The 14468-nt window shown below is 44.2% G+C and overlaps 2 protein-coding genes and 1 long non-coding RNA gene across 3 annotated transcripts in view; 2 read left to right on the top strand and 1 right to left on the bottom strand.

The window, feature by feature from the left end:
* LOC119388290 (protein SEC13 homolog) overlaps window positions 1-14468 on the top strand; it is a 492033-nt gene that overhangs the window by 227521 nt on the left and 250044 nt on the right.
* The window catches only part of LOC119388291 (disintegrin and metalloproteinase domain-containing protein 11), a 483088-nt gene that overhangs the window by 343816 nt on the left and 124804 nt on the right, over window positions 1-14468 (top strand). The window contains exon 25 of the mRNA XM_049413903.1: window positions 8555-8747. Coding sequence (XP_049269860.1) covers window positions 8555-8747 — 193 coding nt within the window. The remainder of the gene's footprint in view (window positions 1-8554; window positions 8748-14468) is intronic.
* Window positions 1681-14468, bottom strand: part of LOC119388298 (uncharacterized) — a 50432-nt gene continuing 37644 nt past the window's right edge. Inside the window, exon 2 of the long non-coding RNA XR_005182677.1 lies at window positions 1681-1911. This is a non-coding gene — a long non-coding RNA (uncharacterized LOC119388298). The remainder of the gene's footprint in view (window positions 1912-14468) is intronic.

Below are 14468 nucleotides of genomic sequence, written 5' to 3'. Positions count from 1 at the left end.
TATTGTTTCTCAGTGCCGCAGCAACATCATAGACTGCTCTGCATGATTGCCAGTAAAATTTTTAGACATCAGCGATAATACTGGTACTTGTTATTATACAAGGCACGCACGGGTGTGTAATTAAGGGACAAAATGTGTTGCGTCCCATGACAGTTGCTAGCCCCTCCTAATTCTTAGAACGCTTTCTCGCATGGCATACCGCAGAAAAAATGACTCTAAGAAACGTTTGGCATGCGATAGATCAGGGCCAGACCGTACAGCTTTTTTTCCCTCGGTCAGCACAAGATTATTGGTGCGCGAGGTTCGGCTAGTTTGGCCGTTTTGTAGGCAGGCAGTCAGCTTTATTTGAGCCTGTTAGTAACAGAAAAACGTGAATGTTCAACTAGAAGCAACAAAGGCAGCAGATATTTCCAGACATGGACAAGCAAAAAGTTTGAATTAACCGAATTTGTGCAGTGAGGCAGTTTGAATTAAGCAGCTTTAAAATACATTGGAAACATAGTGGGCAAACCAAAAATTTAAGATTTGTTTGAATGAACCAAAAGTTTGAATTATTGAGAGTCTACTGTATTCTAGCTATTTGTTTGCACACAGGAAAACTTTCGAGATTATGGCTGCAGAAAAACATTGATATGTAACATCATTGTACATAATATAGTGAAAGGCATAGCAACTATGTCATTTATAAAGAGCTGAAATGAGAATGGGCCTCTCATCGATCCTTGAGGAATCGCATATAGCACGAGAGCTTCAGAAAATTAATTTGATTGTTGGAATGAGAGACGAGATGGCTTTCCACTAATATACTATGTGGTAATCCTCACATGCCGTACAAAGGTATTTTACTAAGCCATGTACTGTGATTAATAGAATCAAAGACCTTTCTGAAATCAACGAAAACAGTAGGCATGAAGATTTTTTTTTTTTTCAATACTTGAAAAATGATGATGAGCCCCACGTTTCTTCTTATATATATATATATATATATATATATATATATATATATATATATATATATACACGCACACACAAACACACACACCAGGTGTCCCAGCTATCTTTAGCCAAGGGTTAAAAAATACAATATTAGAGGCAGGCGAATGAAATCAGTTGCACATTTCTGACAGTCACCTTGCGCACTACAGACAGTTCTTTGTTTTGTAATTAATTAATTTTTAATTAGGATTTTTCAACTAAATTGCTAAACATTGACTTCAGGCAAGAAATGCGAATTGCAAAGTTCAAGAGTGTCTTCAGAAACCCCCACTGCATTATTTGTGATAAAGAAAGCCTCACGTATACCATTTTTTCCAAGCTGCAAGGAAAGCCCGCAAAATACAGAACAAAACACGTCACTAGCGCATTCACACGCCGCGAACGTGCTGCAGCCGCAACTCGCCTTCTCCTTTGCAGCCGTAGGCCGATAAGTTGGCGTGGGTTTCATATTTTAGCTGCGAAAGAGCACATGCACAGAGCAAAGAAACACACAACGACAGGACAGGCGCCTTAGTGGCTGTGGTTTCTTGGCCAGCGTCAGCCAGTTGGTGCGCGCGATGGTGCAAGTTGTAACGAGCGTAGGCCAAGAAACCGCCGTTGTTTCTCTTGTTTTTCTTGCCAGTGCCACTGTCCACCGATTCAGCTCGACGTCTTAGCTGATCTAGTTGCCGTCCTTCCACGGTGACCATCCTGGAACCTTGTTGGTCGTTCACTGCTCCTGGAATCCATCTTCGACTTCTTCCAAAAGTGCGCATCCACACCGAGTCACCTGCATTAAATTTTCTCGTAGCGGCTGCTGGTAAACCATCAGCATACTTTTCTTTCTGCTTAATGCTGTCTATCTTCGTCCTAATCTGGTAACCCTGCAAACATTCCGTCAGTGACTTGCCATCCTCTCCGGGTGTTCGGCGGTAGCTGCACAAAAATCGATCCAACCGTGTTATCAAGTCCTTGCCTGGATTTTAACTGCAAAGCTGTTTAGCAAATCGTTCTTTGTACGGTGAACCAAAAAAATTATCATCATCATAAATGGGTATGTGCCACAGAAGTTGGGTAAATCCCACTACTCTCACTGGTCCACTAAAAATGCGAGAAGGCTGCGAGAAGACCCTGAAGCGATGGAAGGCCTACGCCAACGACGTGCCCGTATATCTATGAGAGGTGCGAACGCCGAGTTTCAGTGCGAGGTTCTATCTCTGCAGTTTGGACATCTGTGTCATGTCTGTGACTTTGTGTGGTTTAACTCGAACCTCTCTGCGCTTAGAATCAACGTAGAAACAACATAGCATCACCTAGCAACGACCTAGAGGCAGCCTAGAAACAAGCAGATTAGTCTTCAGAATCGTCCACTTTTCCTGTTTCAAGCCTTGCACGGCTTAGTGCAAGTTTTGCCATTTTTTCTTCGTTAGTCCTTCCTTGAGCGTGTGCACTGCTTTCTCAGCTAACCAATTAGATTGGGGATGATAGGGCACTGTTGTTAGTTGCTGTACCTTGTTACGTACCAAGAACTTACGAAAAAACACGCTCACAAACAGTGGTCCATTGTCAGACATGAACGTTTTTGGAAGCCCAAACCATGAAAATATTGACCTCAACACCATTTCAGACTTGGGTTTTTTTTTCTTCGTTATATCCTGTTACACGAATGTTCTACAGTTTACGCAAATATGTATCAATAACTCTTGTGTACCTTTGCAATCTGTTTCATGTTATTATTTGTCCTGTTCACTGCCTGCTGCTGTCCTATCAAGGAGGGGCTGTCGCCTCATCGAGCTACTCACTGTAGTAGCTTTTTGTGACAGCTCCCATCTTTCCTTTCTTCGAAAGATGAATAAACTTGATTTGATTTGAAAGTTTGAATTACATGCAATGAGATTGACCTATATGGAAACAAGATTCGAACAGCTGTAGCACCACCGGTACCGATGCTGGATTTAACAAAACAAGCATTCACTTAACAGAAGCTATCTTGGCGTACGTCACTTTTTCTTTTATTCAATGAGTTTTCAAAATCATAATTGGATTGTTAGCCCAAAAGTTCTTTCTAAGCTATCCTTTTCTATCCCATACATTACTTATGTCTCTGTATTGCTTTTTTTCGGGTCTGCTTACGGCAATAGGTCTTTAACGTGCTGGCAAAGTAAGCTCTCCGCTTTATTCTCAGATTAGCTGTCTGCATCATTTCTGCTATTGTTTACAGACTTATATTCTACTTAAGTTTACTGTTATGTCAAGGCGACGTTCAGAACAAATATACAATAATCTGCGCATGCTTGCATTATATGCAGTAACAAAAATTCTGCTTACTGCTTAGTAAAATGGCAAAATTGAGCTTTCATGATAATAACGTAAATTATTATGAGCCATCTCAAAGGTGTTAGCAAAGGGATTCGAGAAACATTGTTATACAAAATGCTCCGTTTTTCTAATGAGCGTCTCACCAAGTCGGTTTACGCCATTTGACATAGGCACTGAATTTTCTGTGGTCTTACCTTAAATGCCTAATTTTCATAACTGCTAATTAGGGGTTACCGGCCGCGGTGGTCTCGTGGTTATGGTGCTTGACTGCAAACCCTTAGGTCGCGGCGGCCGCAATTCGATGCCCGTGAGCTTATATTTAAGTTTTATAAGACCACGTGGTCCAAATTTCTGGAGCCCTCCACTAGCATGTTTACGGCGTCTATCTAATATCGTGGTTCTGTGAGACGTTAATCGCCACAATTATTTACAGGCGGCTCTTGGGGTGCCGCCTGTGTCGTGTTCCTATACTTATTCACTGTGTTTGATACAGAACCGCTTTTTTTTTTTAATTTTACTTAGCTATATGTCTTTTTTAAATGCGAAGCATTTCTTAGCGAACCTAAAGTACTTTGAGCGTTTCTTTCTTTGTTTGTTTCTTTCTTTCTTTCCGTCCGTCCGTCCATCCATCCATCCATCGTGATCGCCTCCTTAACTTGGTGTGGACCAAAATTGGTATGAGAGGGTAAGAGGGTTTGACGAATATGATTGTCTAATCATGACATGAATAACGTGAAAATCCTGTCGCGTACGTCGTCAAACCCTTCCCTCAATACACATGTGGCACATACCCGTATACCACGGGCCGCGGTATGCGGGTATGTGCCACAGGTGATTGACACTTTATACCTTAATTTAAATTGAAGAGTGTTAAGAAAAACCGACACCGGCAGCGTTGACCCGACGAATGCACAGGATAAAATAAGGATCGCAGCAGGAATCGAACCAAACGTTCTGCGTGGCAGTCAGGTATTCTTCCACTGAGCCACGCCAGGTCTTGAAAGTACTTTGGAAAATGTAGGCGTAATGCTGGTGCAACGTCAGTTGTGGTGGCGGTGTCGGCTATCTAATTTTACAACAAAGCAATAAACATTACATATCTACTCTTCTGATACAGGCGTCATGCCGGGTTAACGTCAATTGTGGTTACGCTAATGGCTCCGCTTTTCTAGCAGTCTAATAAACATTACATTTGTATACCTATGATTCAGGAAGCTACATTTAAGCGTTGCTCGACGCCGCAGGAATACGCTAACGAAAGTTAGTATGATATTCATATCATCGCACCGTAAAGTGCACTTTGTTTCGATAATACTGACGTCTTTGCTCTGACGTAGGTGCTGACGTTACGTCAGACCATACGTTTTCCTTTAAATGCCAGTGTAGTCGACGTTCCTGGTAAGCCCACGATGTGCACACAACTACTACACTTACAAAAACACGTCGATCCACCTCGCAACGTTTTGCTGAAAGCCGGGAAATGCACCATAGAGAATTACTCGCCGAATGCTTTGCATGAAACCGATTCTCGCAATGCGTAAGATCTGCCGAATTTTATTTCTTAGTCTTCTCTAAATATATTTAACGTTACTAATCACCAGGTAATCGAAGCTTAAGTGGCATATAGTGTGAATAGCGGTGGTGTCATGAGGCACTTTGTGCAACTATAGAACACGCCTGACACGTTTTCTGGGCTGCAGATGTTCGCTCATAAAATAAACATTTTTAAAAGATCGCGCATTACTGAGTACATCGTTCACGGACCCTTTACGCCAGCAGATAAGTAGAATATAAAGGTAATTGCAGTTTTATGTCCTCTACGTAAACAAGATGCGTCGCAAAGAATGTCGCTACCAGCGTTCTCGCTGACGTACACCTGCCCGGTGATCGGGCATTGCGAAAACCGTGATACGTTTAAGGGCAAGGTAGAACTTAACAACGGTATTTGCACCCTCGTGCGGAGGCATCTTATTGAAGATGGCAGCTGGTCGGCAAGCAGAGCATCGACTCTACCCAATTAGAAAAGCCGCAAGCAAGAACCGTTATCAGCAAAGTGTATAAAGAGCTGTCATGATAAGCAGCTGAAGCAAGCCTAATAACTTGTCTTGGAACGAAAGTAATATACCTTGAGCAAGAAATACGAAACTTTTGAGATACTAATAGACATTTTCATTCAAATGAAGCAAAATTGGTCTCAGTTAATAAACTTTCAAGCGAACATTTTTGTGCATCGGCGTTTAGGGCTCCATTACCGTATATGAACATATATAATAACAAATTTCCGAATGTATCGAAGTATCTTAAGATACAATTGGAATGTATCGTATCGGATACAATCGGCGTCGCGGTATCTTGTATCTGTATCTCAAATACTTCTTGTCTGGGTATCTTGTATCGTATCGCGATACAATTTCAAAGTATCTTTGCCCAGCCCTGCCGTGTTTGCTAAAGACGTGATCCGTAAGCCTTCTTCCGCCGTGACATTCCACTCCGTAGCTGCCACATTCATTGCTTCACCCTTGCAGCGAGACTCTTTTGGTTAGAAAACAAACCTTGCAGGGAAGCCGATTTACAAATTTTTTTCTAATCATCTAGTTAGTTGTTATCCCGCAAAAGGCTGGTAGTAAATTTCACATTTATTGTCTTCTATGCCTGTTATAAAACTCAAGTTCGTTGTAACTGTGCTTGCAAAAGCAGTCTTCAGATATAATTTCAGCTTTTTGTCAGTGCTTAGCACCTTTAGTTGTGACTCACAAGCTTGCAGTTGACTGATTTTTACATTTTGGTCGAACTGCACGGTGGGACAGGACATGAAGAAAGAAGTAAAGATTTTTATGTTTTCTTAATTTAGGGCCGCATTTTTCATCTAAACACGTCTGCTGGGCATTCCGGTTTAGAGCTAAAAAGCCGGTTATAATGTTCAGTTTTTTGCATTCTAACCTCACAATTGCAGTATCGGTGTTCACCACATGAAATCATGTGTCCACAAGCTGTGAAGGGTTTTGACGACCAGGCTCATCGCCTGCCTGATGGCACCCACAAAAAATTCTGTCTATAACAGATATAAGATGCTCAAGCTGAAGAAGCCAGGCACCAAGCGTGTGGGAACAAACAAAAGATGAAGCAAAGGTGGTTTCTACCGCAAGTGAAGGGGATAAGAAAACGGTGCGACGGGTTTTTACAGTGCACTGAAAATGGGGTGTGCACAATTCCTTAGACTTGAGGTGCCTCATACATAGTCCAAAGAGCAAGACGCCTAAATGAAGGATTGAAACAACATAGGTACAGCACAACAAGAATAGTATCAGGGCATCTAGGTATTCACTGCATGGACTGGGGACTACCCTCTATTTGAAAACACTAGTATCATGTCCAAATCATCAGACATGGCTAACAAGGGAGGCTGTGGAAGCTTTAGAGATAAAAAAACGCCAGGCTTGTGCTGAAAGCGCAGCACAGTCACAGCGAAAGCTGGAAGAGCGGCGTTTCTAGAGCCCGTTGTAAACTCTCTTGGGGGCTACTAATACAAGTACACTAGCAAGGTACCCACTACGCCATAAATCACAATTTTTGTGAAGTTGGGAAGCACCTACTACGCTATTATTCGTCATTCTGCAGAGAAGCGAGGTGCCAGCTACACATCTGTAAGGCATTATGTGAACTTTGTTGACGCGACGACTGATGACGATGAAGAATTATGGCTCAGCCCTTTGTAATGGGTTGGAAGCTTTAAACAGCCTACTAGTTATGTAATTTGCATTGGGTGACGCCCGGTCGCTGTTTCCCTCTCCCGCCATGCTGTATAACATACGTTGACGTGAGAAAGAGAGAGAGGGGGGGGGGGGAAACTTTATTGAGACTTTGAGGAAATGGACCATGGGCTAATGGGCTTCCTTGGCAACCAATACAAGTGCACTTGCAAGGAACCCACTACGCTTTAAATCGTCGTAATTTTTGTGAAGAAGGAAAGTAGCTACTATGCCATTTTTCGTCATTCTACGGAGCGCCGTGGTACCTGATAAACGCCTGTAAGGCATTATGTGCACTTTGTTGATGCTGTGCCTGATGACGATGAAGAATTATGGCAGAGCCCTCTGTAATGGGTTCGAAGCATTCAACAACCCACTCGTTGCGCAATTCGCATTTTGTGACGCCTCGTTACCGAATTCATGTCGTGTGAAGCCTGCTTGTTATTTTACTCTTCTATCACGCTATGTTACATATAGTAATGTGGTTCCTTCCCGACATGAAGCCTGTATAGTGTCTTTTTGCAAAGCAGTTTGAAGCACCGGCATGGCTCTGAGGTAGAATACTGGGCTCCCACGCAGAGGGCCCAGGTTCGATTACCGTTCCATCCCGGAAATTTTAAATGCCAAGCATTTCTTTGCGAACTTCTGCGACTTTGAGCGTATCTATCTATCTATCTATCTATCTATCTATCTATCTATCTATCTATCTATCTATCTATCTATCTATCTATCTATCTATCTATCTATTTATCTATCTAGCCGCCTACGACTTTGTGCTCTCCTGGCCGTTTCGTTAATCGGATGTATGCCAAAATTCGTGTGTCATAACATGGCCTTATTACGAACATAAATAACAGGTCATATCATGAAAATCATGACACGCATGTCATGAACAGCATGATTTACATTCCACGACCTTAGGCTCTTGCGGCCGTTCCGTTAATTTCATATACACCAAAATTGGTACGGCGTGACAAGAATTCATGACGAACATAATGACTGGTCCTAACATGCAAATCATGATGCGCATGTCATGTGCAGCATGATTTACATGACATGGTCTCTGGGCGCTCGCGGCCGTTTAAATGAATTTTTGTTTATTTTGTTGTTGTTGTTTTTTTCTTATTTCGCACGATAGTGGTTACGGACACCGGCAGTGGCGGACAGCTACGGCGCCAAAAACGGCCACTGAAATGATCTCATAACAGCTTTCGCTGTAAAAACTGGGAGACTCCTGTGTCAGCGTGCTGTCTATTATTGTGTCAGAGAAAGATGACAGATTCCTTGCAGGAATTGTTTTGCATGTGCAGTGAGCTTGACCATGTGATACTCTTTCATATCTTATATTTTCCTCTCTTCTGTTTATTTATGTACAGCCAGCACTTATTCTGTGAATCCATTGAATGAACCTTCAGTTGTTTGTGCACCCTGTCTACGTGTTGTTCCTCTTCATCGGGTCACTTCTGTTCTGCCCAAAAATATGCCTCGATGTCGTGACATCTTATGTACAGGTGTGCTCCAATGTGAACACGTGCTACTGTGACGAGGGCTACCTGGGGCCTGACTGCAGCCAGCGGGCCAATGCCACTGAGGCCCCGCCCTCGCTGGTGCCCCCTCCTGCTACAGATGTCACGCCACCAACGCCTCCTACCTCCACAGATGCATCAAGCCGGTCCAACAAGAGCTCTAGGACAACATCTTACGGTGTGTGTCACCGACACTTGGTGCAGAACTGAGAATGAAAAATATTGTCAGCCATTCCACCCTGGGGAAGTGGATGACCGGGGATGCTGTCTTGCACATGACACAAAGGTGGCACAGAATTTCTAAGCATAGCCGATCGCACACCCCGCAAGTAAGTCTGATGTCTCTCCAGAAAGTCCCTTCTGAATTTATGAAATGCTCCTTCAAAATTTCCCATTCAAGCAGTATAGCACTTGCGTCTTCTTGCCACATTCGCCATTTTAACATGCGTTGTCTTGCCTGGCTTGCCGCATGCACTTGGCATTTCATGGACAATCTTAACTGGTGTGTTCTGCCCGCGTGTTCCCTTCTTCATTTTTAATGGACTGGTGGTGAGTGTTGAAATTTGCCCAATTTGTGTGGCACATACGTCTTTGTTGATGCACAGGAAAAATACACTGAACTCTAGCCATGTGCAACTTTGCTGGAACATGGAAATCTCAGTAAGTTCGTATATTAGGGCATAGAAAATAACTCTGTGCCTTTGCTTATTGTTCTTCATTGCTCTAGGCAGGCTGATAGCATAAGGAATCAATATTGGCCTAGCTTTACTCATTCAGATGTACTGAAAGTCAAGTGCAGACAGCAAATGGATTGTAGGTGCACTAACTGACACAAATTATTTGAATCTTGGCGAAAGTATAAAAATTAAAGCTTGATTAGAAAACATCAATATAAAAAAATTTCATGTGTAACTTAGCATTTCACTTTTTATAGCTTCATTTTCATAAAAAACCGTGCTTTTTTAAAGGGACACTACAATTTTCTGGCATTAGTAAATTACTTTTTCAGAATTCACACGAAGCAGCGCAATCAGACATGTACTGCGAGGAAGAAGACAAATACCTGGCCTTGTCACAACACCAACCTAAGCTAACAACCTAACCTAATTGCTAACCTTTTAACGGGAAAGCTGTTTAAGCTCAAACAGGAATTATCGTCATAAAGGGGCACGCGCTCTCTTCTGCTTCACTCCCAAAGCACATGTGCCGATTAGTTCAGCGTGAGATGCAATGACTCAGATGGGCGAGAGTTCAGAGAGGGAGAGATAGAAAGAAAGAAGAGGGGGCAATTTCTTGGCAAGGCAGCATTGGAACCTGCGTAGCCATGATTCAAAGGCAAGCATCTTAAGCACCCAGGCACGCTAGCAGAGCAGAGCACAGCAGCAAGGGGGTGGGAGAGGGAGCTGAGGAGGCACCCGTCTGTCTGGCTTGAGACGCAGTAGTCGAGCACAGCATAATAGCCACTATGTTAAAGGGTGGGAAAGAGAGGTGAGGGCACACCACCAGTGCGTAGCAGCTCCAATTTTTTTACCATAGCAAAAGCTGTGAGAAGGTGCCTGGCATGCTGGAAAGGCACAAAAAGAACGCCGGGGCCCTGCAACCCTTTTCCAAGTAATCATCGAATGACTTCGTTAAGGGAGATTATCGCTTCATGAATCGACTGCCGCAAAAATTTTTAGGATGCGTAGAGTACGAGCGGAGTTAACACTTTGAGACGCTACAATTGTGTACACCACTTGTTTTTGCTACTTGTATTTGCACTTGTATTTGTATCAACTAGAGGCTAAGAAAGAGCAAGATATATCGAGCTTTGGGTGAAATGAACCTCCTGCATAATAAATTTGTCTTTGGTTAACTTCATTTTGCAGTGTACTGTTGCATATGATCACTCTGCTGAAGGCAGAGTGATCATAGTTACTGAAGGAACGAGTCGTTCGATATGCTGCTTCCTGCGAGCCACGTGAAAAGTGATAATTTTCTTTGTTCAAAATGGACACAATCAAAAATGAATGTGCAATATATTTCTAGCCTGAGATTTCATTCTATTTATGCCAAAACAGGGCATGAATGACCTCAGGATAAATAGATATTTAATTACAACTTAATTAGGATTAGTTACTCTAACACACAGAAATGCACATATTATAATGACATTATTTTTTTGCAATATAATATTGAGTGCCTTGAAATAACGTTGTATCAATTTGATACATTTACAGGCAGTTCTTCATAGGTGGCGTCTGAAAGGGTTAAAGGGATTTGCCACACGCTTTAAGTGCTTCCTTAAAAGGCCAACTCCAATGATTTTTTGAGGTCCATGGATCTCAATAAAATTCACTGGGTACGTTCCTTTTCACGTTCCCGTTATTTATGCCAAATTACAAGCTGGAGACATACGCAGATTCATTGCAAATGAATTTTATTGATTGCCCCGACTCTCCCCGCCTCGCTTCCCAGAATTATTGGCAACATTGTGTGCGTGACGTCATTTTTGTTAAGCGGAAGTGACGGAATCGGGGGGCCCCTATAGCGTCTGCTATCCGCAAGGCAACAATCGCGTGTGTTTGGCGAGCACTTTGTTGGCTGGGCGTGTGAATTTCAGTTCCTTGCGGTAATGCGTGCGATGGATGGCAAGTGGTGTCGCGTTGTGGGCTGCACACGATTCCCCGTTGGCAGTCATGAAACACTCGCACCTAACGATTACCCTACGTCTCTATATTACAGTGTTTTAGCTAGCAATGCCGGTTTACCGCACAGAAAGTACGGTAATACCATGCCGGCTAAAGAATGCACATGTGTGAACACCACGGAAACACTTTCCGTACCATATACAGGGTGCACCGTGACCGGGCCTATCAGTATACGGGGAGCTGCGCATTGTGCGAAACAACGTAAGCTAATGGTGCGAAAGGTGGCTCATACTTGGCTTATATTAAATTCCTTCGGCCGTACCAACGCGATGTTGAACACCGCTATTGCCAAACTTATGCACTCTTCCCACAGCAATATTAGGAAGCTTTAGAATTAGTCGGCAAACTCCTCAGCGATAGCATTTTACCCGATCACGGCCCCACAAACTTGAGCTGCCTGGACAGGTGGTGCCATCTGGCGGTGGAATGCGCAACCAAGCAAGCAAAGAGCTAAACAGGTGTGTTCCACTTCATCGAAGAGGAATGGCCATTATAGTTGGCCTCCAAATGCGTCGGAATCGCACCTGTCATTTTCCGACAGCTCAGCTTGTGCACGTGACACGGTCAGTCACACACAAAATTTCCGACAGAGTCACCTTTCAACTGAGCGTCTGCTCTTCGCAGCTTTCATACTACGCGCTGGTGGGACCGGCATGCCTTGCATGATTTCCGGTTTTGTCCCCACTTATACGTCACGCGAAGACAGTATGCTCGGTTGGGTTTCAGTTTCGGTGTTGCGCTTTTTTGCTTATTTAAAATTATTCTCCAATTTGCCGAGTGTTTCTGCTATCGGGCCCGTGACAGGAGCGTCTCAGGAACATAAAAGCACCATTACTTTGACATGGCCACAAAATCGCCGGAGTTGGCCTTTAAGTGGCAGCCAGTGTGCTGAAAGCTGTGCAGGGGTGAGATGAAAAGGGGGCTCTGTCTGTTCATCAGCACGCGTCATAACCTTGAGCACTTTCTTTTCTTTCTTTTTATTGCGATAGCAATTATATGGACAGTCTCGGCTGGTGTATGCCGCCACCGTCATGCACCGTATATGTATAAGTATGTATATATATATAAAAGTCCCCAAAAAAATTATTCAGAAGAATGCTTCCGAAGCGCGGAATCGAACCAGCGACCTCTCTCTCCGCAGCGCGTGGCTCTAACCACTACGCCACAAAGCGCAGATCCTTCAGGTAGCTAACGGTGAGCGTTATATACACACCCTTTACTGCTGGCAGCACTCGGAGACGGCAGGCACTTATAAGCGTTTCTTCATTACCAGCGGGATGGCACGAGGAGCGCAACGGGTGCATTTAAAAGTCGTCGGCCAGCTCGCTCGCTTCTTCTAATATTTGCGCAGGGAGAACCTTGCCCTTCCGCTGTCTGCTCGCACGGTAGTTGCTGCCGGGCGGCAGATGTTTTTGCAGCGTAGCAGCGCATCCATCACGGGCCGCTTTTCTTGCTATCGCATTCATTGCTTCGCCTTTGTGGCGAAACTGTGACTTTTTTTCATTGAATGCGTGGCTTACTTTCATGTGATCACGAGTGCATGTGCGGGCATGTGGCGGCCACGGTGACTGTGCAGCTCATGATGCTCAAATCAGCCAATGGCCGTGGACTTTGGATTTATGCCATTTGGGTTTATCGCATCGTTTATTGAAAGAAGAGCGAGCGAATTTTAGCTGACTTTAAGAATTAATTGTAAATTCGAGGCCATGTGCTGTGCTATTGGCCACGAGATCGACCTATAGGTGGCAGCAGCGTCGCCGCGTTAGTGTGGAGAGGCGGTCGGAGGCACGTATACAAATGTGCACAGCGGCGCTTCGTTGTGAGCAGTTTGAGCCGATCGTCGGCGAATAAAATGCGTTGATTGCTGCTTACTGGTAATATATACACTCCTCATTGTTGAATTGATGCACAAAGATCATCCAACATTTCTATTACTAGTGAGAGAAGCACAATCTCCGGATGAAAGGGATGCCGGCCCTGGATGACGGTCTGCGCTTACGCACTATACAGTCGATCCCGGATATATCGACCTCGAAGGGGACCGCGAAATAGTTCGATATATCGATAATTCGAAATACGAAATATGCGTATGTAAGGCTTTAATTAAAGCACTGCAGGCCTCGACACAGTTTTCTGAAATCGTAAAAAGCGCAAACATGACGATTTGCTCACATATGCTAAAGAACAAGGCGAGAACTTCTTTTGCAAGTTAGCGCACTTTATTTCACATGAAAAAAGTTCGTCAACTTGTCTTGCTTCTTGCGCGCTGTGAATTCATCAAGTCATCATCAATATTATTGAAGCTTTCCAAATAAGTAAATTCAACACCTTCCGCCACAACAGCGGCGATCGACGCTGAACGCTGATGCGAGCTCTGTAGCGCGGTAAAGGGTTTAGCGGCGGCAACGGCAGCTGGCATCTTCAAACCGCACGGGTCCATTTCCGCAGCACCGGCAACGTCAGCTATGATCTCAGCATTGATGCAGTAAGAAACAGCTGCGTCGTTACCTGCACCGATGAAGTCACTCGCTGTGCTCCCGTCCGATACGGCGCCCGGAAACGCTAAGTCGCAAAATTCATTGACGCACCGTACGCCGTAGTTGGCGGTCATGACGCGCCCGAAGTCGTCACCTGGCACGAAGGCCCGTAAGGAATCAGTGCGCGACAGTGCTTTACTTGACGTCGTTCCAAGCACCGGTCATCATTTTTATCGCTACGAGCGGGAGAATGCTTAGTTCGACTCCTGAATGACGATTTATCAAGAACAAAGCGCGAAGTACACATTCTGCAAGAGACAACACTGCACGAAGAAACATTTCTCCACCGTCGACATGTTGGCGATACCGATGGCACTTGTGGCTTTGCAGACGGCAGCCGCTACTTTGGCGAGAAATGCGAAAAAAAGCATAGCCTTTGAGATCAGCATTTGAAAACCGAAAACACTAAAAATAGATCACGAGGTTGCGGATCTCAAAGGCCATGCTTTGCGGTCCCGCATGCCATCGTGCGCAAAGAGACAAGAGACAACAAGGCTGCCAAGTCACTTTGAATTCTCATTTTGGTGCCCTCGGCAATCAGCCTCTTTGAAAAACACTAGCCCATGCATTAAAACCTGCGGACCGCGCGTCAAATATACCGGTGAACTGACAAGCGCTACGCAATTTCATCACCTGCGCGCGACGAGGGATTGGAACTTACAAGAACGCGGC

This window comes from Rhipicephalus sanguineus, chromosome 3 (assembly GCF_013339695.2).
Source record: "Rhipicephalus sanguineus isolate Rsan-2018 chromosome 3, BIME_Rsan_1.4, whole genome shotgun sequence".
Classification (NCBI taxonomy): Eukaryota; Metazoa; Arthropoda; class Arachnida; order Ixodida; family Ixodidae; genus Rhipicephalus; species Rhipicephalus sanguineus.
This window is presented reverse-complemented; position numbering and strand designations above follow the sequence as displayed.